Below are 26247 nucleotides of genomic sequence, written 5' to 3'. Positions count from 1 at the left end.
TTCTTTCCAAAATTCATTTTAATAATTATAATTATAATCCTATATAATAAAAGCCTAATATGCTAAGTGTCTGGTCGTCCAGTTGGCCGTTCAACCAATCAAAGCATAATATACTAATGATATGCTAAGGCCACTCAACCACTTGCTATGACGTTCACTGACCACCAAGGGGCAGACACTCTGACCAGCAGGTTAGCTTGCTGCTGGGGTCTGGCTGATCGGGAGGGTGGGGCGGACATGCCCTGGAGCCCTCCCGCAGTCCCTCCCTGGCTGGCCAACCTCCTGCATCCCTCCCTAGCCCCGATCATGCACTGGTGGGGTCCCTCGGCCTGGCCTGCACCCTCTCGCAATCCAGACCCCTCGGGGGATGTCAGAGAGCCAGTTTCGGCCCAATTTTGCAGGCCACGCCAAGGGACCCCACTGATGCACGAATTTGTGCACTGGGCCTCTAGTATATTATAATGGAGGAAACTTCAAATAGTTTTCCCAAGTGTTTCTCCAATATTTAATCACTAGATAGCCTCTTAAATCAAAATTGAATTTTATTTTAAAAAATTTATTTTTTGGCACAGATTTTGAAAAGGAAAATGGAAAAAGTTGAGAACAAGACTCCTGAATCTTTCTTAAATTACCCAAATAGTAAAATTACTGTCCTTTTGGAAGCCCTGAAGGATTTGCAAAAACATGTGGATGAGTTTGATAAAGTTGTAACAGATTACAAGAAGAATTTGGACCTGACCGAGCACCTCCACGAGATGATAGAAGAGGTATCTGCTTCTTGTCATGGTGTCCATTACTGTAATGCTGTCCTAGAAAAACACTCTGATACTTTATAACAATGCTGTAGTAGCTATTATTGTCATTAAGCCCATGTATCATTCTCCTTTCCATGATTATTTGTTTAGGACAATTTCCTAAAGTAGAATTGCTGAACCAAAGGGGGTGAATGTTACAACATTTTGATTGTATTGTACAATTGTCCTTCAGAAAGACTTGACTAACTTTCTCTTACTAGCAACATATGAGAGTTTCTCATTTCTCTATAACCTTGTCAACTCAAGATGCTTAACAATCATGAAATTATGTTCACCACTGGATATCTGTTTAAAATACCCAAAATGACTTATTTACTTCACAGAATATGAAAGTTTTTAGAAAGAAAGGGTGATATTTGGATTTTTCAGGTATAAAAATTATTATTGGTGTTATTTTTGTTTTGTCAAAAGGATTAAATGGAAGAATATACATAAAATAGATAAAATTTGACAAGTTAAAGTTATTATTTTCACACACACACACACACACATTTAAATATATTTTTATTGATTTCAGAGAGGAAGGGAGAGGGAGAGATAGAAACATCAATGATGCGAATCATTGATGGGCTGCCTCCTGCACACCCTCTCCTGGGGATCAAGCACACAACCAAGCATGTGCCCTGACCGGGAATCGAACCATAATCTCCTGGTTCATAGGTCAATGCTCAAACACTGAGCCACACCAGTGGGGCTGCACACTTACATTGAAGAAACTCTGCACTTGAAATTCTTGGGTGTTCTTTGTAGCCCATTATTCTGAGATTTAAAATAAAACAACAAACACCTCTATTTACAACAGATGCAGTAGAATTTTAGATTTAACACCATATTAAGAAGGATCCAGATGATCACTCTACTATAACACATAGGTTTGCTGTAGCTCTGTAGCACTTATTCAAAGCTGGCTCCTAACAAAGTCACATGTTTCTATTTCCCACTCAGTGTAAGAGCTTGTGGCCTTGGTCAGACATGTTCCTTCCATCATGGTTAGTTTTAGTGAAGAAACTCAGTTCTCCAGTGTGCTTTGAAAATATGACTGTCTTCTATTACAAAAAAGGTCAAATGCTATTCCTTAGATAATATTTCCTTAATCCATAGACTACATCTCATTCTTAAAAGAGAAGTCATTTGAGTGATAATCAGGTAATACTTTATCCATTTATTGTTAATTGTTTCAATAAATTAGGCTATATTTTGTATTTGGACTTTTTAATTTCATTTTAGGTTATGTTTGGATTTTTTTAGTGCCATGCACTTTTTATATTGCCTGTTCTTGCAAATATGCAACATTCCTCTTAGGAATTATGCTTCAGACAAATTTAAGAAGGCAAGGAAATCAAATGAATTTTCATACTTTTTCTTATCTGACTCTAATATCCAAGTATGAAGTATATGATCATGTTTTGATATTTTTTATTGAGATTTAGAGAATTCAAACTAATGTGAACAAAAAGTTTGAGGAAATTTAAATTTGATACTTCAGTGACCAAAGCAAAGAACATTAGAATGATGGTGTCTCTTTAATCTATGTTTCGTTCCATTTTAATTTAGTGTCATTTTTGGTGTGAAGATGCAAGTGCCACAGTTGTAAGAGTTGGAAAATATTCCACAGAATGCCAGACAAGGGAGGCTGTGGAAATTCTCCACCAGCAGTTCAATAAGTTTATCACGCCTTCAGTGCCTCAGCAAGAAGAAAGGATTCAGGAGATCAGTGACCTCGCTCAGCGATTATATGGTGAGCGCTCTCTCTCTCTCTCTTAGGATTTCAAAGGTGTTTTAATAATTCCATAAAGCTTTTCCCCCATTCATATATGAAAGAGAAAACTTATTTGAGGCCATGACTAGCTAAAGGCGTAAGTGTGAATAGATATTTTTCTAATGTATTTCATGTGGTTTTACATGAAATATTTTTTATCTTTATTGTTGAAAGTGTTACAGATGTCTCCTTTTCCCCAGTGAGTCCTCCTAGCCTGCACCCTCCCCCAGCCCCAGGCCTTTCACCACACTATTGTCTGTGTCCATGGGTTGTGCATATATCCATACCAGTTCTTTGGTTAATTGGTGAGAACTCTTTTAAAATATGCCATGATTTCCCATGAAACAAACCTATGCTGAACCTAATCTAGCAGAAAGAAGTGGGTCACAAGTCCTCATGGTCCTCTCTATACCAACCTATTCAGGGAAAAGGCTCAAGATAAGAGCTCACAACCTACAAAAGTAAACACTGTGGAATAGAGGATGGAACTTCTGTCTGCAGATGAAGCTTGCAGATTTTTAACTACCTCATGTAAACCTCCTTCTCTGTCCTCCTCTCTCCCCCATTCTTGTTGCCCATCTCCAGGGTAATAAAACTAGGACAATACTCAGCTTTTGTAGACAAAAAAATAAATAAATAAAATTCTAATTTCCACTGGTGTGATTCCTTGAAAAACATACAAATTTCCCATGATACTTTAAGTAAGTATCAAGCTAAGACTGAAGTCTATAGCCTTCTCATTTCTATGACTGTTATGGTTTGTGGACATAAGAAAGATGGAAAATTTTCTCTTGCCTTCCTCTCACTCGTGGAGTAAATGGGAAAACTAAAATTATCATCTCATGGGTTCTTCTTTCCTCTTCTCCATGACTAAGAGAGGTTACGTTGTTAGCTCTACTATCTGAGAAGTCCTTCTAGCTAAAGGACTACCCATTTAAGATGCCCCGTAGGTAATTACAGTCCTTGAGCACGGTGAGGAATGTTTCATCAATTCCCAGACGTTATTAACTGAGACCAAGACTTACTCCCAGTGACCAGGCAAATTCATCCCCAAAAGAAGATAGCAACAGGTGGTATAAAATGCTTTATCTGGATGCCCACGGCTGCTGACAGATAGGGATTTTCTCTTATTACATGAAGTACACTGTCCATGGGTTGACCTAAACATCTGTAGAACAATAAATACTGCAATAACTAATATTAAATTGTTGTGAATGAATTGTTAATGATTTTCCAAAGGAAAAGAGTAGAAACATCAAAATGATAAAATACAGGTTGAAAAGTTAATGAAAACGAATATGATGTCACATTCTTACTGTTGTTATTCTATGAGTTGCACCCAAAATTTTGGAGGCACTCTGTCCTCATAGCATTGTATATGTTTTCTCCTAGTATTATACTTTTTTACACTGTAGCATAATTGCCTTTTTATTTGTCTTTTCTACTGACCATAAGCTCATTGAGGGCATGGAAAGTATATTTTATCACTGTATTTCAGTGCCTATTCAAATTTAGTACACAGCATGCATGATTCTGTATCCTGCTTTGTTTTATATTCCTGACCCTTATTATAAACTGACATTTATATAGTTATTTATCTGTTTTCTACCTTCCCTTACCAGAGTGTAAACTTTATGAGAGAAGGGATTTTGCCTGTTAGTTCACTGCTTCATGGTACATACTAAGTGCTTAACAAATATTTGATGAATAAATGAATCAGAAAGAACAGCATGGGGGGTGAGGGTAATGGGGGGATAAGGACACATATGTAATACCTTAATCAATAAAGAAATTTAAAAAAAGAAAGAACAGCATGAGTCTTTTCCTATTAAATATGGAAATTATGCATTTTTAAAAATTTGCATCAAGTAAGATACTTTAGGAATATTAAATCATCTACTCTTGCAGGTCATCCAAACATTACTAAACCCAGAATTTTAATGCAAGTAAATTTATCACAAAGATTTCTGAGTACCTATTAAGTACTAGGAGCTCTAACAAATATAAACACAAATAAAATCTAGTTCCTTCATTCAAGAATCCACGGTCCAGACTTAGAAACCATGATATGGTAAATACAGTGAGAGAGGTATAAAGTGTGTGTAGGAGTCAGCTCAGGCTGCCATAGCAACATGCCATAGACTGGGTGGCTTAAACAACAGGAATTTATTTCCTCCAGTTCTGGTGGCTGGAAGTGTAAGATCAAGGTACTGACAGGGTTGGTTTCTCCTCAGGCTTCTTTCCTTGGCTTGCAGATGGCCACCCCTTGCTGCCTCTTCACATGGACACCCCTCTGTGCACACACACCCCTGTTGTCTCTCCCTGTTCTTATAAGGACACTAGTCATATTGGTTTAGGGCCTCACCTAATGGCCTCTTTTTAACTTAATTACCACTTTGAAAAACCTGATCTTCAAATAGGGTTACATTCAGAGATACTGGGGATTGGGACTACAGCATATAAATTTGGGGAGGAACACAATTCAGCCCATAATGATGTGCAGTACAGTTCAGCCTAAACTTTGGATTCCAGTAGACCAGGTTTGAATCCCTGGTCCTCCAGTTATTGTCGGGGTTACCTGAAGAGGCTCTTTTGAGCCTCAGATTCTTCATTTGTAAAATACAAGAGAACCTACTTGAGGGGGATTACATTAGATAATGCATATGAAGTGGCTATGCACTCACTACTTGGTAGACATGTTCATTATTATTCCAATTGAGAGAGATTAAATGCATTTGGGAAAGATTAAAAACATTTTCACAAAGATGTTGGCACTTAAGGTAGAGCTTGAAAAATAGGTAGGGGTTTGACAGCGGAAATGGAATGGGGGAAGGGCATTCCCAGTACAGGAAAGAATGCCCAATGGCTGTGAGGATTTTAAGGGAAGAGTTGCTTGTTCAGTTTGGCCAGAGATAAAATATGTGAGAGAATTAGGATGATAAACATTTGAGAGGGGCAAGTTAAACCCATATTATTGAGGGCCTTGAATGCATACTCTCTAGGTACTAAAGAACCACTGAACCTTCTGAATTGGGTAAAACTGATTGGAATTCAGCTTTAAGAATATTAATAGAGCAACATTATTTAGGTTACATAAAAGAGACATGATACAGTAAATGTAAGCATTTTTCTAGAATACTTGGTTCTCAAAAATGCTTTTATTTATTTACCTGTCTAGCACATATTTTATTAAGCACTTACTATCTACCAGACCTTACACCAGATACTGGGGAGATGAATTAAAACCTGTTTTGTTTTTTCTGCCAAGGATTTGACTTTTAAAGATAGTTTTATTCCTTCTCCTTCCCAGGTTTTGAAGAAGGGCAGAAATGTACTGAAAAAATTGTGGCAAAACACAAAGAGGTTCTTGAATCTATTACTGAATTATGTGGCTCTCTCACAGAGCTTGAAGAAAAGCTGAAGGTAATGTCTTCTCAGAATATGTATGTTTAAGTGATATAAATAAAAATGTGTTCATCAGGTGTCTTCTGGTGCAAAGATGTTCTAAGGGAAATTCTCAAGGGACATAATGTGCACATTTGTTTCACAGTTTTCTAATATAATTATTTGGGTGTTTCTAATAATTAATTCTGTTTCTTTTTCATCACTGCAGAGAAAACACATTGCTGAGAATGAGGGCTAAACCCAATTAAGGTGTCTCGTTTACATTTTCATGGATCATATCTTAAAGGATAAATGTGTACCATTAAAATCAAACTAAAGTCTGAATTAAGTAACCTTATGTTTTTATTCATAAACTAGCTTTCCCGTTGCAGGAAAAATCCTGCAATAGGATTTCCTGCTGCACTCTACCCCGCCTCTGTTCCTCCCTTGTCGCCCACCTCACCTTCTCCTCCAGCCCGCCCTCGTTTCCCTTCGCCCCAGCCCCACCTCCGCCCCGCCCTTGTCCCCCGCCCCGCCTTCTCCTCCAACCCGCCCGCATTTCCCTTTGCCCCCAGCCCCACCTCCGCCCCGCCCTTGTCACCCGCCCCGCCTTCTCCTCCAGCCCGCCCTCGTTTCCCTTTGCCCCCGGCCCCACCTCCGCCCCGCCCTTCTCCTCCCCCCCCCCCCCCCCGGCTTGCTTGCTTCTTCGAAGCTTTACTCCCTTCTGCAGCTCTTGGCTTCAGAATTAAGTATGTCTTGATATGCAAATTAGCCACCATCTTTGTTGGGGTAATTTGCATACTCGTCCTGATTGGTTGGTGGGTGTGGCTTGGCTGGTGGGCGTGGCTTAGGTGTAGCAAAGGTGCGGTCAATTTGCATATTTGTCTATTATTAGATTAGATAATGAACATAAGTTTTAATTTTCTCTCCAGATTGTGGCCCAAGAGAAAATAAAACTATGTTTCAGGTGTTATGTTCATTGAACAATTAACTTCATGGAAATATTAAACTAATCATTAGCATTATTCATGGACTAGAAAATCGATGCTATTTTGATTACTATGGCCTTGTAGTATAGTTTGGTATCAGGTAACGTGATCCCTCCAACTATGTTCTTTTTTCTCAGGATTGCTGTGGCTATTCAGGGTCTTTTGTGGTTCCATATAAATTTTTGGAATATTTGTTCTAGTTCTGAGAAATGTGCCATTGGTGTCTTGATAGGAATTGCATTGAATCTATAGATTGCTTTGGGTAGTATGGACTTTTTAATGTTAATTCTTCCTATCCATGAACACTGTATATGCTTCCACTTATTTGTATCTTCTTCAATTTCTTTCTTCAATGTTTTATAATTTTCTGAGTACAGGTCTTTTACATCCTTGGTTAAATTTATTCCTAGATGTTTTATTTTATTTTTTGATGCAATAGTAAATGGGATTGTTTTCTTCATTTCCCTTTCTGATAGTTCATTATTGGTGTATAAAAATGCAGCTGATAATGCAGATTGGTGCAGCCACTGTGGAAAGCAGTACGGAATTACCTTAAAAAATTAAAAAATGGAACTGCTTTATGACCCAGTAATTTCACTCCTGGGAATATATCCAAAGAAACTTGGAACATAATTCAAAGGAATATATGCTCCCTGTATTTATTGCAGTGTTATTTGCAGTAGCCAATATTTGGAAGCAGCCCAAGTGCCCATCAGAAGATGAGTGGATATAAAGGCAGTGATTCATTTACACTATGGAAGACACCCATGATTACTGTTGTGATAATTGTTCTTATTGAGACATAATGGTGCTCTTACAATTCAGAGCAGAATTATAGTTATTTCTAGCAAACATATCTTTCTGTTTGAATTTCCATTTCATAAATTTGAATACTAATTCCATTCAATATAGGTTGCAACCTTTTAATTCAACCATTTTACCTTTGGTTAAGAACCTAGATTTTTTAAAAAACTTCTTTATCATTTTAAATAACACTACAACAAACATTTTCATGCATATAGCTCTTTCTTTCTTTTGTATTATTATCTATGCATACATTCTCCAGGTTTGGGTAAATGGGTATGAAATTATTAATGCTTCTCATATGTGTATATGAGATAATATTAATTGTTAATGTTCCTAATATGTATATTTATATTGCATTCCATAAATGTTTTATACTTATAATGCCACCAGTAATGTATGAATGTGCCATATATCATATATTATCTTTTACAACATTATCATTTCCTCCCTACCTCGACCCCACCCCTTGAGGATCTGTCTCTTCTCCTGACTTCTGATACACAGCCTGAAAATCGCTGCTTCTCTGAAGCTTTGCTCCCTGTTGTCTACAATGTCCCTCCCAATTATGTTGTGCATCATCAAGTTAGATCCACTTAATAAAATCCATTCTCTTAAAATTATAGCCTTTTTCAGATTTTCACCTTCATGGATATTCCTCCTGAAGGCTGTTTCTATTCCCTCTCTACACTTCCTCATTCCCTGTTCCTTCTATACCCTTTGTAGTAAGGATTAGACCCTCTCTTTCTCATTTCCTATGTATCACTTAGATTCTTTTGTGTACTAGTCAGGAGCCTCTTAATTATACACTCCAGCTAGATTGTCCTTCCTGAATACAGTTCTTCTGGTGTCATTTTTATTTATTTATTTATTTTAATTATTTTTTTTTTATTTTAGTTTTTCCATCACCATTTATCCCCTCTATGCCCTCTTCCACCTCCACCACCCCTCACCATGCTATCACCATACTGTTGTCCATGTCTATGAATGCTCTCTCTCTCTCTTTCTTTTTCTTTTTCTTTTTTGCTCAATCCCTCCACCACCACCCCAACTACACCCTGCTGGTGTCATTTTTACATTGAAAACACTTCACTACAAATAAAGTTCATATTAAAGGCCTTCCAGTATTCTGAGGCTGATGGTCTTTCCAAACCACTGTGCTTCTACAGCCATTGTAAGTTCCTGTCTCACTGGTCTGCTACCCCCACATTCCCAGGTTTCCTGCTTCCAAACCCTTCAAACACATGACCTTCTACCTCCGTTTCTCCGAATCTTACCATCTCTCATGGGCAAAGTCAAACACTGCCTCCTCCGCATCACCTTCCTTAGGTGTCACTTCCTCTCTGGTCTCTCCTAGCTCTGTGCTCTTTCCTGGCACAATCATCAATATAACTACCATTACCATCCCTAAGTCGCTTGCCTGATTATATCTGAGGAAACGCATGGCTCTCTTCAATATAGCACCCACACATTTGCACCATATTTCGCCTAAAGCAGCTTCTCCAGAAAGGGTTTTGATATTTATAGTACAAACTCAGAGGATTAGTACAGAGAAGAATCATTCCATAGCTCAGAAAGGTTGGATCAGGTGCTAAAAATGAGGAGGGGCCTTTCTGGCAAGAGAAACCGGCATCAGTATTGCCCTCGGGAGTTGGAGCCTGAACAAAAGCTTGTCAGAGAATGCTTCCTAGCACTTATAGATGTTTGCAGGAGAAGCCGAAGTGACTAGTTTTTATGCTTGATACTTTGGCTGCTATTAAAAAGTAGGCCCAGACATCCCTGTTGAGGCTGAAATAGTGATAATAATCCTTTCTATTTGTATAGCAATTTGAGATTTACAAAGGATTCTCCTACATAATTACATCAGTGATTTCCAAATAACCTTGCAATGGAGATAGGGCAAATGTGTTTTCTTTGTTTCAGAGGGAAGCTCAGAGAGGGTCAAAGTGCTTTCCTGGGCTCCCAGTCAGTAGTGGTGGACCTGGAATTTGAACTTGGATATGATTTAAGATCTAACATTCTTTCTACAACAGCTGCCATTTGGAATTAGGTATCAAGTGTGTACTAATGCAGAGTGACCAGTAATATAAACTAGTTTAGGTTTTAGAATTGAGGCTAAAGCCCTGACCGGTTTGGCTCAGTCGATAGAGCGTCGGCCTGCAGACTCAAGGGTCCCAGGTTCAATTCCTGTCAAGGGCATGTACCTTGGTTGCGGGCACATCCCCGTTAGGGGGTGTGCAGGAGGCAGCTGTTTGATGTTTCTCTCTCATCAATGTTTCTAACTCTCTCTTCCTCTCTGTAAAAAAATCAATAAAATATATATTTTTTAAAAAGAATTGAGGCTAAAGCTGAATATCTCCCATAATGTGTCCCCCTAATCCTCTGAGTCAGTGTAGAATGTGTACTTTGAAGGGCATGCCTGTTTGTTGAAGCTCATGCAAGAACCATGTTCCAGGTGGAATAGAGACCCTTCTGTTGCAGTAGAATCATCATTCTAAACTGGTGTTGTCACTTGTGTACCCATATCTTTTTTCACCTTCACCAAGTCCTCTCAGCCCTCACGCTGGCTCCACAGCAGTTTGCAAACTCGCTCTATCTCCATGACTAAGACAGAACCCCATTAAATGCAGGAGCAAGATATCGTCCTTTGTTCTCAATTGTGTGTGTTGTTTTTTAACATTCAGTGATATTTTCTCCCCCCTTTTATGAGTCTCACAAGCATTTTGCTTGTTTAAGTTCTCTGGATTTCCTACTTTTTGCTACGCCAGAAACCCTTAGTCATTTCTGTCTCATTGCTGCTCCCCCAACCTCTCCTAATGGTTCAAATCGCAGGGTACAATCACACCTTTCTCTAAAGAATACTCCTGCAGGTGCATTCTATTATAACAATGACTTTTTTTTTTTCCTTTCTGGGTTTTTAAACAACCAATTTTTATTGGCAATGAATTTTATCAAAGGAATGAGATAGGAGGGGACCTGTGAACTTGGAGGGGTAATTTCATAAATCTTATGGGAGGACGTCAGTCTTGTGTGGAATATATTCACTAAAAGGTTGCAAGTGGCCTTTTTTCTTCCAAGTGATTATTATGTGGCACTGTCCCTCCAACTTTTCTGGCCCAGGCGCTCACTATCACTTTGTACAGCAGGGAGGAGCTGTGAAGATGAATCTGAATTCGGAAGACTTCCGCGATGATTGCATTGACCTCTTGAAAGAACCAGTGAGAAATAAGCAGACAGTTTTCAATGAAGAAATGAATAAGGTAAAGAAAACTACGTAGCCTTGGCTACTCATTACTTCTGTTTTGATGTCATTGTGTATTGCAAAAAAAAAAAAAAGTGTATGGAAGCCTTCTTATCTATATGCATCAAGTTTCCCGATATAAATGCAATGCAAGTGCCCTCATCCCTTACTGCCTTTCTACTCCCTACTTAGCTGCCTTTCCCATTGTCCTTTCTCATCAATCCCAACGTCAGATTTTATTTCTCCCTCTTTATGATACCACCAAGCTATGATTTTATTGTTTACAGTACCATTAGAAAACCTTAATATATGAAATCAGACAGTATCTTGTTCCCAGAGAATCTGCCTTTAAGATATTTCCAGGCACTAAAATATAGAACCCAACTGAAACATGAATACTAAGCTATTTAGAGAAATGTTTAGATTACTTTAAGTCCTATGCATTACAGATAAATTAAGCCTGTAGCAAAAACTGCAAATACCCACAGAGTGCAAGTGTATCATGATATCAAATATATTATTTAAATCACATCATTATGGGTTTCGGCATAAGTTGCTCACTCTCTATTCATAGCTGCTGGACTATAATTACCTCCGGACCCTTTGCTTTGCCAAGTTGCCTGCTCCCTCTGTTCTCCCTCTCCCAAGAAACTCAAGTAACAAGCAGAATCAACACTATTCTCAACTACCCCAAATTAATAAAATATATTTCTTGTGACCCGAGACTTAAAAAAAAAAAAAATCTTCCCAATTGTTGTGCACATTTCATGAAAAAACAGTTATGTTTCCTTGGAGTTAATACAGTTCTCAGAGCTTGTTTATATGTCCTTTCCCATGGGTTAAATGTATGTGAAGATCTAGTTTAATTATAAAACCACCAGACAATAAGAACCATTAAGCAAGCTGCCTTTTATTTGGTGGGGTGACCCTGGTTCTTCTCTGAGGCAAACTTTGGACAACGTGTTGGACCCTAATCTTATATCTTAGTCTTTGGTTACTCTGATTGGTCTAAATCAGGGTTTTCCAACCTCAGTGCTACAGACATTTTGGCCTAAAGCATTCTGCTTTATAGGATGTGTGGCAGCATTCCTGGCCTCTATTCTTGATGCCAGTATTAGTCCCTTCCTCCCCACCAGTTGTGACAACCAACAATTTCTATAGAAATTGCCAAACATCTTCTGGGGAGCAGAATCACTCTTGATTGAAATCTACTAGTTAAAATGATAAAAAAAAATAACATTAAATGTATCACATTTTCTTCATTGAGTTTCTAAAACATACTAAATCCAACACCATATTATTTTTTGTAATTCTGCACATTTTTCTACATTGTCAGCCACACACATTTACTAAGATTAGAAATGGAAGTTATTGCTACCAAATAAAAACATAGTAAAATACAGTTTTTCTTGCTATTATTTTGCTTGGAAGAAGAGTTAAATGAACAAATTTCTTTCAATAGAAAAAAGAGACTTACCTTCATTCAAAAGTCATTTTTATTTTCATATAAAGTAAAAGATACTATAGATCATCAGTTATTTAGGATAAAAGTGAAGGTCCATAATTATCACTGTCAAGAACCCTCATTGGCATGATTTCGTGTATACATTCAGTACAATTGGTACAAAAGCAAAATTAAAGGAAGTAGTAATCTTCACTTTTAAATATCACAATCACATTTACCCTCTGACTGTCTCTATCACTTATATTATAGGTCAGATGTAATGATTCTCCAAAGTACCATGTAGGCAGATAATAAGAAGCAACATATGATACCTTGTTGAGGTATCACTAAGTTCAATTCTAATACCCTTAAATTGTGTTGATCTTCCTTGGGAAATGATATAAGTGAGAAAGAACAATTCCACCAACATATTACAAGAATGTATTATTCACAAGATTTTCTCCTGTAGATAGTAAAGTGCTTCTTATTTTTCTGACCCAAAAACGCAGCAGTTGGAATTGGGCAATTCAGTAAATGCTATGCTCATTGCACTGCTAACAGATTAGTGATGGTATTTTAACCCCAAGGTGAAGACCAAAGCTAAATCCACAATAATATGTGAAAACTCCTAAGGTTAAATGGAGATGCAGAGTATTAAGAGACTCGCCTAAAGTCACAGAACTGTTCAGTAGAAGATGAAGGCTTGCCATACCAGCAATTAGAGTTATAGAATTCTAGTGCTAGAAGGGATTTAACAATCATCTGATCAAATCTCATTTTACAGTTGAGGAAACTGAGGCCAAAAGAGATGATATATTTCGCCCTCCAAAAATCACAGCAAAGTAGTGTCAAAACTGGGCAGGCAGCCCAGTTCTTCTGAACTTCAGCCATGGAACTCTTTCCACAAGACCAGAGGGAGCTCCAAGGAACTGCTGCATATAAATAAGCTGTTTTGTAATGATACTGTAGATTCCTATGCCAAACCTTTCCCCTCTTTGCATTCATCTGTTTGCATGGTGGTTAATAAAGCAGTAGCATGGAATCACTTTTATAGCAAATAGTTCAGTGGAGTGCTCTTATCAGCCTGGGCGAGGACACTCCCTGGCCTTCCTCCTCTAATCCTGATCCCTAGGTAGGCTGAGGGAGATGATCTTGAGACATTCGCTTTGGAGAATTTTGGAAAGAAGACCAAGTGTTGTTCACTACCTTCATTTCTCTTTTACTTGTTCACTCCAAGTGCCCAAAGGTGCCAACTCAACTCCTTGGCTGCCCAAAGCCCCTTCCAAATTCCCAGACATGCCTTTCATAGGCCAAGCCCTATGTTTAATGTCTTTTTTCCACCACTTCTTACTTAGCTTCATTTGATTGTACTTAGCCCAAGATAAGATTGAGATATTTTGGAAGGTAAAGTCTTGTGGTGTTTCCTTAAATTTACCACAGAGATGGCTTCCCACTCTATGTACTTTGAGGATTGGTACTCTACTTTTAGTTGGGTGGATATAGAATATCATTGTATTCTGTATTCATTTTGTTTGGCAATGATTAGAAATCCAAGTGGTTATGTTCATCAATGTAAATGAAAGTTCAGAAATGCTGACAAAAGATCTGAGGCTATAGATTTAGGGTTATTAAATAAAAGTTAACTGGTCATTAGATGTGAAAGTGGGTGAGATCTTTGAGGGGCAAGCATATAGAGAATATTACAGAACATAAAGACAAGATCATTTGTTACTCATATATTTAGAAGTTGGGAAAAGAGAAAGAAATCAACAAAAAAGACAAAGAGCAACCAAGGCTGTAAGAGAAACACATTGAGAATGCGATGTGTTATAGTGAATTAGATCAATTGCCCAGCCTTTTTGCCAGAATTAATCAGAGTGATGCAAATATGCCCTATCTGTGCTGAAATATGTAGATTAACGACCTTTTTCTAGAAATACACACACGTACACACACTCTCATACACACTGTTTCTACTGTCAGAAAAAACACACAGTTTCATGATGGGGAAATATGAAAAAATAGTTGGTGTACGTGAATGTTGGGAAACCATTATCATAAAGGAAAACTAGTAGATCCAGGAATGTATAACTCAGTGAGATTTAGAAGGAATGTTTATAAAATTCTATAATGATTCAAAAACTGAAAGCTTATTTGCATTTGAAATTAAGGTAAAAATGCCAAAAGACAACATGATTTGCTCAGAAAAACTTGTATTAAACTCATCTTATTTTGCTTTCTGAGATGATTATTTACTGGGCAATTCTAGATTAGTGTCATAGGCAAAATTTATTATGGTTTCAGGAAGTCATTTGATAAACACACTCGTGTTATCTCTCTTAAGTGGGAAAATGTAAGCTGAGTGAGAGTTTGGTCTGGTGATAATTGTACCCAAGAGTGTCAAGTAGTTTATCAATGTCACCCTGGAAGACAGCTTTCCTTGCCAGGGGGAGACATCTGGCCTTGTCCTAACCTATGCAGTGTTCAACATTTCTATCAATGATATTAATGGACAGAGAAAGCACAAGATTTTAGTTGTTTAAAAACTCGGTATAGACTTGTATGCATGCATATAAGCACAACCAATGGACACAAGACACTGGGGTGGGGGTGGGATGAGGGCATCTGACAGTGGGTAGAAGAGGCTGGGGGAAGGTCAATGGGGAAAAAAAGGAGATATATGTACAACTATATGTAATACCTTAAACAATAAAATAAAATTTAAAAAATAAAATAAAAACTCGATATAAATTCATAGTCCCATGTGGTTCTTATAAAAACAAAAAAAGTATAATCACTTTAATAAAAACATATATAGATCAAAGAGATAATCTAGTTGCTTCACATTCTGGAAAGTAAATGAATCCTGGGAATAAACATATTCAGAGGGAATATTAATCAGTTGAGAAGTTTCTAAGAAAAGATTTGAGAAAACTCTCTCTTATTGCCAGAAGTTATCAGGTAGTATTATTTTCTGCAGAAGGTATTTTTTATGCTTTAGGAATTGTAGGGAGTGAAAAATAATATTCTTGGATTGCCTTTTTGAGTTTGGCACGGTCTGAAAGTGAGACTCAGCAGTCAGGAATCAGTAACCAGTAAAAGCTGGATTGGAGGACACAACTGGGACTTATCTAGAGGGTTTCCCAAAACTTCATCTCTGATTCAGACATTTTTGTCTACCCAGACACTCGGGTGCATAGCTAGACAACCACAGGCTTCCTGTGCGGGGGTTTTTCATGCCTTATAGCCAACTAGAGGCCCGGTGCACAAAATTTGTGCACTCGGGAGGGGTCCCTCAGCCCGGCCTGCGCCCTCTTGCAGTCCAGGAACAGGCCTAAACCGGCAGTCAGACATCGTTAGCGCTGCCAAGGAGGCGGGAGAGGCTCCTGACACCACTGCTGTGCTCGCAGCCATCAGCCCAGCTTGTGGCTGAGCGGAGCTCCTGTGTTGAGCGTCTCCCCCCTGGTGTTTAGTGCACGTCATAGCAACTGATTGTTCCCAGTTGGTCCACTGTTAGGGTCAATTTGCATATTACCCTTTTATTATATAGGATGTAAATGCACCCATTTGGTGGAAGGCAGATCGGAAATAAAGAACATCAAAGAGAGAGCTGCAATTATTGGGGTCTCTTCTACTAAACCCACAATTAGGTAAGTCAGTTCCTCTCCAGGAGGGAGTGAGGAGTGGGGAGACTGGCCTGGACTTGTATTCTAGTTCCTCTCCTAAATTTTTTGAAAATTTTCACACATTTTAAAAACATTATTTGTTTCTGGAGAGCCATAGGTTACTCAAAGGAGTCATTAAAGAGCTGCCTGCCCGTGGGTGATCCTTAGATCAACCAATGTCTCTGCTTCCCTGTGAAGCAGGTCTTAGCAGTAGGACCAGGACCTCCAGAAGGTGGTCAGGATGATGGAAGTTCCAGGAGTCAAGGCAGAAGAAGACTTGGGTTTTTTAGTACAAAGACAGGGACTGAGGGGCTGCGGGACCAGTTCTCCCAACAGTAAAGGGTGTTTTAAGAGGAGAGCAGATGGACATCTGTTACTCCAGGAGGCCGTGCAGATCCGTTGGTGGGTACTGAGAGAAGGCAGCTCTTTGCTAAGTGTAGAAAGAGATTCTTAAGACAAGTAAAGCATAGAATTATCTTCAAAGAAAGCACCCTTCAGGAAAAGTGTGCCAACAGGCTGCCAGATGGCATAGAGAAGATTTTCAGACTGAATGGGAAGTTGGATCAATGTCCCTAAGAAAAGGGGGAAAAAAATCCTACTTCCAGGAAAAGATAAAAAGAGGCAGAGCTAAGGTGTAGTAGGAAAAAAAAAAAAAAAAAAAAGGAAAGGCATTACCTACTGGGTATGTGTTTATTTATTTATTCTTTTAATTAGAGGGATTTTTAAGAACTTCTCACTTAGACCCAAAATGCAAACTTCTCTTAAATGGCTGAAGAAAACCACTTTCTCTTAGCTGGGTTTATGATTTCCCTGAAAACAAGTCATGTCTGTAGGCTAGTAGGAGGAGCATGGTTTTATTTTTACTTCTAATCTTCAAAATCACTTTTTACGTCTTTCTCAAAAGTCACTTATAAAGTATGTCAGGAGGAGGACCATGTGTGAAAACGAAGAACTCAAGGTCAAGGCAAGACGTAAGTTTCTTATGTGCAAGCCGTAGCAATGAAACAAAAACCAGTCATTGTTAATTAAGTAAAACATGCATCCAAAATGCTGAGGAAAGGCAAAGAAAGAAGCCTGTGTACAACAAGCTGCTTGGGATAGGTGGGAGCCCTTTCAGCTTCACTGCTCTTTTGAGTCTGTGCCAAAGGACTTCTTAACCCAGAGATAGACGTGGATTCATGGGGAGGAATACTAGAACAATGTGAGCAGTAGGTGATGACTGGCACAACTTACGTTCCCACCTGGGACAGAAAGGTGAGTGGCAGGTGCTATGGTTCCATTAAGTATCTACATTCCCCACTAGGCTGTCATCTCCATGAGGGCGGAGGCTGTATTTCCTTTTACTCACCATTTCATCTCTCCAGTGCCTAGCACAGTACCTAGTATGTCACAGGCTCTCTCTCCGTAGATATTTCTCAATGTGAGAATAAAACTCAGGGGCTTTAAGAAAATAAAACCAGTCGTCAAAAATGGCTAAGGATCTAGAGTCGTCAAATTCATGGAGACAGAAGGTGGAAGGGGCTGGCGGGAGAGAGAAGGGAGAACTGGTGTTTAAAGGGTTCAGGGTTTCACGTCGGAAAGATGAAAAAGTGCTGGAGTTGATTGGTGTGATGGTTGCACAATAACATGAATGTATTTACTGCCACTTAACTGTACACTTAAAAATAGTTAAAATGGTAAATTTTATGTTCTGTGTATTTTGCCATAATAAAAAATCAAATGAAAAGAATGACTTCTGGAGGAAGGAGGGGGCGCTATTCTAGTGGAGTCTCAGAGCTCATCTAATAGGGGAGCCTCTGACGTGTAGGAGCGGGGTTCGCGTGGAGTGTAGACAGATAAACCGACACAGAATTTACTGGTGAAAGGAGGCTCCTCAGGTTATGATTTGAAAAGACATTTATCCAGTCCAAGCGCTTCGTTAGAGATGATAACGAGGCTGCTCTCTCTTCACAAGGTCTATCATGTTTCACCCGGAGATGGGAGGTCAGTTTACCGATCCCTCAGTCATGGGATGGGACTGTGCCCAGTGTAAACAGACAAGTGGTTTTAAGTTCTCTAATGCTTGAGCCAGGGCCCGCTTTACCCCGCTGTGGGTTTTCTCAAGTCGTCTCTCTGAAGTTGAGTTTGAGGCCTGGGAAAGGAAAACCAATGACTAACCGAAAGCTTTGGCTTTTCTGTTTTGAAGGAGCAGGTGCAGGGGGCAGGAATTTTGCCCGTCGATGGAGCAGGTGAGGCTCAGCTACCTCGGGTCCTGCCGCGGCGCTCCTCTGGCCAGGAGAGTGGTGTCCAAGGCCTGCCCCTGCCTGCGGACACGCTTTCTGCAGAAGAACATGCGTGTGTCTCACCCGACGACATCTCCTTGCCTCCACTGCCAGGGAGCCCCGACTCCCCCCTCGCACCGTCCGACATGGAGGTAGAAGAACATGCCAGCCCCTCTCTGGGCCTTCACGTGAGCAGCGACAGGATGCAGATGGGAGCCAGGGGGCCAGGGGAGGCCCAGGAGTGTGGCCTTCCCCCACCTGCTGCTTTTGCTGATACTTGCAATGATGAGAGAGAAACATTTTCAAGTCATTTTGAGAAGCCTTCCCCCCAGTTCAAAGCTGAGCCCCCATTCACGTCCAGAGGGTTTCTGGAACAGAGTACAGCCATCAGCAAAACCCATGCTGACCATCCTGGGAGCATGCCGAGTGGAGTGCATGAGCGAGCTTGCCAGCAGCACCCGCGGGCTCGGGAAAGTGTGCTAGAAACACGGGAGGAAATGCATGCTGCTAATAACGGCACTAAAAACCAAGACAGGCTGCATGCTTCCCAGGACGCGCTCTCGGGCCTCGGGTTTCAATTAGGCCCCAGCCGGGTCTATCAGAGGCAAGTGGTTTCCCAGGAAGAGATTAAAAGTACATCAGCAAAGAACAGCGTGGTCAGCCTAGCTGGCCAGGCACCCCATTTCTCCAGGCGCCAGTCTAATGTCACTGTCGTGGAAGGTTCTCCAGTGACTTTGGAAGTTGAAGTAACAGGATTTCCAGAGCCTACACTGACATGGTGGGTAGCCTATAATGATGAGCCTTAACCAGAAACAAATTGAATCACTGAGGGAATCATTGTGGGTACTAACTGACAGGTGCAGGGATAGCTGATTAACACTCACCAGCACTGCAACTCTGCATGACGCACCCTCACACCAACCCCCAACTCTCATCTTAGGAGCAGCATGCTAATCCCCTGAAGCAAAAAAGTAGCCATATAAAATAATAACAAACTCCAAAAGCACTGTGACTTCGTTGTGCTCTTTTTGTATCCATTTAACATTCCACATTTCTAAAGATGGTGAGTTGAAATGCTTTCCTATTGTTTATTTTTACATAAGCATGACATTTTCTTGGTTTAACATCCCTTATTCAATTAAAAAAACACATAAGAACCTGGTTTCCCCCTTTTCTTTCATTTGCCTATCTCAACTTCTTTCTCTTCCCAGCAATCACTCATGTCACTTTTGCAATCCTTGTTTGTTTCACTAAGATTTCTTTTTATACATTTCTTCAGTGTGAGAGGTGGAATAAAAATATTTCTTTCACAGTTACTTGCAGTGACAGGCAATAAACCCATTTTTGAAAGGTGGTGCAATAACTGAGCTCTAAACAATATGATTTCACTCTGGAGACATTATTATTTTTTAGCCTATTTGTTTTAATAAGAGTAAACTGCGGAATACAGGTTTTGAATCACATACTGTTGCTATGAAAGCAGTTCTAACTTTCTCAATACTTGGGTTACTCTTAAACATTTTAGAAAATTTTCAACCTTAAGCAGATTTATTTGAGGACAAAGTTATAAATTTGTGGGTACGAGCTCATGTTTCTAAACTACGATAAGTAAAATAACATTTATTTATCATAATGTTTAAGTCGATATTAATTGATCGGTTTCAGTAATTGTGTGTGCCCACTGGTGGTACTTGAAGTGTGAGTCGGTTATCTAAAGAATTTATGAGAAAACTTTGGTTTTTCGGATTATTAAAAGAAATTGCACTTGTGCTACAGTGCAGCATTATGCTTTTTGTTTTATTTTGTTGTTTTTACAATTGCATGGTTTTTTACAGACCAGGAATTTCATATTTATGAATTTAAAAGATATTTAATTCATCATTAAATATCAGTTTACCCCAAAGAAAAATGTTGTCTGAAGTGTTTCTTATTTTTTTTCTACATAACAAATAATTTGTTTAGTACATATTCTTGAAGAACTATTGCAACTACTAGGTGTAGCGGTTAATAATGGCGGATTTTGTAATCAAAGAAAACAAGATAATTTCAAGAGAAACATCAAAAGTGCTTTTTTTCAAAGTAATATACATCACTAGCTACACATTTCCCCACTTTCAGGTAGTTTGTGGATACCGTCCCAATAGAACTTTTCTTATTTTGAGGCAAACCATTCAGAGACCCAATTTTCCACTTTGTATGTTTTGAAGTGCTGCTCAGAAAGTGCGTGTGCCATCGATCGGAACAAGTGGTAATCTGAAGGAGCAAGGTCTGGTGAATATGGCGGGTGGGTTAATACTTCCCAGGCAAGATCTTTTAACGTGTCTTCAACTGGTTTTGAAGTGTGTGATGGTGCATTATCATGAAGCAAAATTACTTTGCCATGTCTTCTGGCACATTCTGGTTGTTTTACGATCAAAGCGTGGTTCAAATTAATTATTTGTTGTCGGTAGTGATCAGTATTAACTGTTTCACCTGGTTTTAGAAGCTCATAGTACACCACACCTTCCTGATCCCACCAAACGCAGAGCATTGTCTTCTTTCTGAAGCGATTTGGCCTTGCAGTCGATGTTGATGGTTGACCTGGATCAACCCATGATTTTGTGCTTTTGGGATTCTCAATATAAATCCACTTTTCATTGCTAGTCACAATTCTATGCAGAAAAGACTTTCTTTTGTGCCATTGAAGCAACATTTTACTGATGACTTTTCAGTTTTTCATTTGTCTTTTGTTCAGTTGATGTAGCACCCATTTTCCTTCCTTTAAAATCTTTCCCATTGCTTGTAAACGATCGGAAATTGTTTTTGAGTTTGACACGCATCTTCATCCAATAATGCTTGTAATTGTTGGTCTTCAAACTTTTTTGGTTGACCTGGACATTCTTTGTCTTTCACATCGAAATCATCACTTGTAAAACACTTAAACCACCGTTCACAAGTATCTTGAGATGGAGCATGTTCACCATAAGCTTCCTGCCGAAGTATATGTTATCTTTTTCTTCAAAACAAAGTAATGAATTAAAACTTCCCACAAATGCTCTTTTTTGGGGGCACGAAATTCAAAATTTTTAAGCATAAAAATATCTATGATGTTAACACCTTCAGCAAATTTGACATATGAAGTTTTGAAGCTTGCTGTTAATACAACCAAATAGCATGCATATCAAATCGCATATATATATCAACATATGTGTAACTCCATCTATTGAAAAAAAACTCCGCATTATTAACTGGTACAACTAGTATAATACTGAAGGACTATTGTGAGAAAACATCTTACCCTCAGATTTGCAATTTTACTCTATTAACAACTGGCGAGCTATCATACATTCTTAGGATACTTGGAAAAATGCAAAATTATCACTTAGGCCATGAGAACAGAAAACGATTCAGGTTTGTCATCACTTCTTGTGTAGAAGAATGTGGGTATTGATAAATAAAGAATTTAGAATATACAAAATAAACAAATTATTTGCTTTATAAAAAATATGCCGCTAAGTGCTCATGTTCATAGGAAACTTTTAGAAATATGTCATTAATAGTAATAATCCAATTGCATAAATGCCTTTTATAATTAAAAACAATTTTCTTCTAATGAGATTCATTCATTAATTAAATGAACTCATCTCTCCAGGAAATGCTGTATAAGCACCTTCCTCTAACACAGCACATTGGTATTTTCATGTGGATCATATGGGATGAATATAATGGGGCAGATGAGGGTCACTCCAATGCAGGTTCCAGACGCCACAAACTGCTGTTCCATCGCAGCTGAAAGAATGAGGGGGGCCGAATAGGAGGGTACCATTTCCCATTCTAGATAATTGCTATGAGCAAATGGAGCCCCAGTGTGGCCAGATGGTCTGCTTTTTTGGGAGTAGTTGGATATCTAAATTTTCATATGCAACATTCCAATTGTTAACTGTTATCAAAAAATTTGGTTTTTAAAAACATGGTCTGAGCCGATCAGGCACTTCTCTGGCCACCAGCCACCACAGCCCCTTTGGAATCTGTGGTAGCTGCAAAGCCCCTGCTCCTACTAGAAAATATTGCCGTGGTGATGGGTTTTAGAAATTGGATATGATGTGAATAAACAGTGATCCTGATTTTAAAAACCGACTCTCTGCTTCAGGTACAAGAAGGGCCAGACATTGCCTGCAGATGGACACTTACAGGTTTTACACAAGGAGACGAGACATGCGGTGTTCATTCCGAAGGTATGCCGGGCAGACGCAGGCCTCTATGTGGCTCGGGCCCAAAACGCTAGTGGCATTCTCTCTTCCAATGTCATCCTCCATGTGACAGGTAACCGCAGGCCGCCAATCACAAGGATAAACTGGATAATGCTGTGCGTCATCTATGTTAGTGTGTCGCTCGTGTACTGGCTACTCAGACAGTAACTGTGGCGTTGGCACCCATGGACGTCATTCTCGCAAGCCTGAAGGACAATACTGTTGTTTATTTTCCTACATTTCCCACAAAGCATCCCCCAGCAACTGTATCTCCTTTCCGGCCATACTGCTTGTTTGGCTAATACCACTGTTCAGTGAAATAATCCAGTTTTCTTAAGTGCTTTAATCTATTTGAGGAGCTTAGAAAATTATTTGCCTTTGGATAAGGGTACATTTTTTTTGTATTCTAGAGAGAGTTGTGTTCAATATAAAACAGCAAAATTATGCTATGTTTGTTCCTTCCTAATTTAGGAGCATGCAGATCAAGGCTCATAGCATAGAGATGTGAGTCAAATTTCAAATCCAATTGTTTGAAAAATTATTTTTAATTGTACTCATATTCATCTCTTTATGGAATAACAGTAGAAATAGTGAACTGAAGTTGTAATTTTCATTATTGCATTACGTGTCCTTTAATTTTGTTTTTCATGTCTTGATCTCATTTATTGAAATATATCCTATGTTTCAACATAGTCCACATTCCTGAGTCTGAGGATGCTGCCATAAATAACCGCTCCTCATGTTGCTCTCACAAGCTTGCCATTGGAGAATAGATGTGCAACTCCAACTTTAATGGAGTTCAAGGTTCCAAAGCTATGCTTGTCATAGAATAAGATGGAACACAGGCAATGCGGGGGGACCAACATTATTCCTGTCATTCCATTGGCAGGTGTGAGGCAGCCATGTTCCGCCTGCTTCTAGTTTTGACTCTGCTGCTGACCATGTTTGCAGCCTATGGTAAGGCATATCAGTGCCTCAGCTTTCCATTTGGAAAATGGGGTCATCATCTACCTCTTGGACAATTGAGAGCTTTCATTTCATATCTTATAAAAATCTATAAAATTTAAAAAAGCATGCTATGAAGACTAAGGGTAATTATATTGTTTAATATAATTTGTTATCACACTGCCTCCTGTCTACTAATTCTCTTTCAGATGTTGTTTCTTCAGAATATTAAATTAAAGGAGTGGTGTTAGTATGTGATCTCCAACTGTTCACGTATGAGAAAATGACATTCTATGAATTGGAGCTTTAATTCCTTTCTGATTTCTTAAGACTATATCCTTGCAGAGACTTGAAATTAAATTCAGGAGGATGCATTTAGTATGATCTGGGAGCGGGGGGGACAGTGTGCAGTAAATGACATAAGATGAATTCTATTCTTTCTTATAATTATCACTGTGATAGTGAAGAATGTTTTATGGCTTTCTGAAATATATTACTGAGAAAAGAGGATCATCGTTTTAGCTCCTTTAAAATAGACGTAAATAAAAGCTGCATTTATTTGTTAGATTTTAAAAATAATCTTGTCATGCTAGGGTAAAATCTTGAGTTGAAAGAATAATTCATTATAGTTTTTTGAAGAAGGGAAGGAATTAATCATGTTGCTATAACACTGTCTACAAATAATAAAATATTTAAATGTAATATATTCAAGTTGATATTTAAAAGTTACTGAATGTTAACTGAAGATGCGAAGTGTGTGGTTGAGTAAAAAGTTGCATTTGTTTTCTTGTGCTCCATATTTAGTTTAATTAAAATATTAAAACTCTTAATTTTCTTTCAATTTTTGACATAAACCTATTAAAAGCTTATATACACAGCATCTCAGGAAATACATGGTCTCTTAACTCTCCTATCCTTTTGGTCCAGCTCCAAGTATTTTGCATATCTCGCCTAACTGCTATTCCCATGTTGAAACCAGAGTGTGAAATCTATTCATGTCCAAAGCAGATAGGCAGGACTAGGGAACAAATTCTTGCCCCACCCTCTATCTCTGTCTTGATAATTTAGTGGGATCCCTTTTCCCATTTTGTCAGCTTGTTTGAATCTGTGGTATTTAGGGGATGGGGACTTGCCAATTTGCTTCACCTGTTGCATGCGTGTTAATATTAATCCTTTGGGGAGTTGGGTGGGACATACATACATTCACAGTGTATGAACAAATAAGGTATGTAAAGCCCCTGCTATATTTGATGTATATATAAATATAAGATTGTACATATATGATTACATATACATACATAGAGTCCAAATGTTGAAAAAAGACAGTATGCTGATATTCATGATATATTTCAGATAGCTTTCTGTATATCTCTGTGTCTACTAGTATCTGTGTACCTACCTACCTATTTTTCTGGGCTCTCAATTGACTAATTAGTAATTCCCACAGCAGTAAAGAATAATTAGCTATTGGTTATATTTATTTTTATTGATTTCAGAGAGGAAGGGAGAGGGAGAGAGAGCTAGAAACATCAATGATAAGGGAAAATCATTGATTGGCTGCCTCCTGCATGGCCCCCACTGAGGATGGAGCCCGCAACCCAAGCATGTGCCCTGACTGGGAGTTGAACTGTGACCTTCTGATTCATAGGTTGACACTCAACCACTGAGCCATCCTGGCCGGGCCAATTGGCTATATTTAAATTTCAAAGACTTAAGTGTGATTTTCCTTTTTGCTAGGATTTCTGTCTTGATCAAAGAATTCTCCTTATGAAAATATGAACTAAAATTATTGGTTAAAATGGAAAACATAGGAACTTCAAATGATGATCCTATTTTAAGATATAATTATGATTTTTGCCCACTTACTTCTAGAAAAAATTCTGGACAGTAAGTAATATCAGAACAGTTTTTCAACAAGAAAATGAAAATGAGATGGAAGATTAAAGAGAATATGTACTTGACACCTTAAAGGAGTGTAGCACAAAGCGTTTGTTGAGCTTCCTATAAGCAAAATCACTGAGTCTCCCAGTTCTGACTTTCTAAGAAGAGTATGTATAAACATTTTGTTGTAAAGTTTTTCTCACACTGAATTCCAGGAGAAATACACTGTACAAATCCTTACATTTGAACCTCTGCATATTTTATAATACCTAAAATAGTTGGGGGAAAAAAAGTTAGCTATTTCATTCAATAATGTTAACATACAGTCAAGACACAGGCTTAAAGTAGATTACTGCAAAACCTTCTAACTGCTTCACTTAAGTTTAAATTCCTTCACGTAGTATATGAAACCCTTGCATACCTGGCCTCCCCTTCCCAGCCTCTGTTCCCACCCCTTCTGACCTCTCCTCCCCCCAGAGCAATATTTAACTTCATGCTCTTTCTTCTCCCTAGTCCTTTCTCCCCCGAACTCCCGTACTCTATTCTACCCTATCTACATGTAGCTTAACTGCTGCTTACTTTTCCAGTTCCATTTGAGACACTTCCCGCAGGAAGCCTTCTGACCCATCGCGTGGAGTGCAGATGTTCCTGCTATGCGCACTGTCAGCACCAGAGCTGCCCATCCTCATGTCCATCAATACACAGCATCAGAATTGCATGTTCGAGCATCTGTCTCCTCTGGCGAGAGTAGGAGATCTTTATTAGCAGGATCTTGACATCCCTGTTCATCATTATATTTCCAGCACCTAATATTACATGATTTGAATTGT

At 38.8% G+C, this 26247-nt stretch overlaps 1 protein-coding gene across 1 annotated transcript in view; it reads left to right on the top strand.

The window, feature by feature from the left end:
- The window catches only part of CCDC141 (coiled-coil domain containing 141), a 170132-nt gene extending 147373 nt beyond the window's left edge, over positions 1 to 22759 (top strand). Inside the window, exons 19-24 of the mRNA XM_008138744.3 lie at positions 573 to 767; positions 2370 to 2553; positions 5885 to 5997; positions 10895 to 11011; positions 18287 to 19140; positions 22492 to 22759. Coding sequence (XP_008136966.2) covers positions 573 to 767; positions 2370 to 2553; positions 5885 to 5997; positions 10895 to 11011; positions 18287 to 19140; positions 22492 to 22759 — 1731 coding nt within the window. The remainder of the gene's footprint in view (positions 1 to 572; positions 768 to 2369; positions 2554 to 5884; positions 5998 to 10894; positions 11012 to 18286; positions 19141 to 22491) is intronic.
- Positions 22760 to 26247: the final 3488 nt, after the last annotated feature.

This window comes from Eptesicus fuscus, chromosome 11, assembly GCF_027574615.1.
Source record: "Eptesicus fuscus isolate TK198812 chromosome 11, DD_ASM_mEF_20220401, whole genome shotgun sequence".
Taxonomy (NCBI): domain Eukaryota; kingdom Metazoa; phylum Chordata; class Mammalia; order Chiroptera; family Vespertilionidae; genus Eptesicus; species Eptesicus fuscus.
The sequence above is the reverse complement of the archived record's forward strand: the minus strand, read 5'-3'. Positions and strand labels throughout refer to the sequence as shown.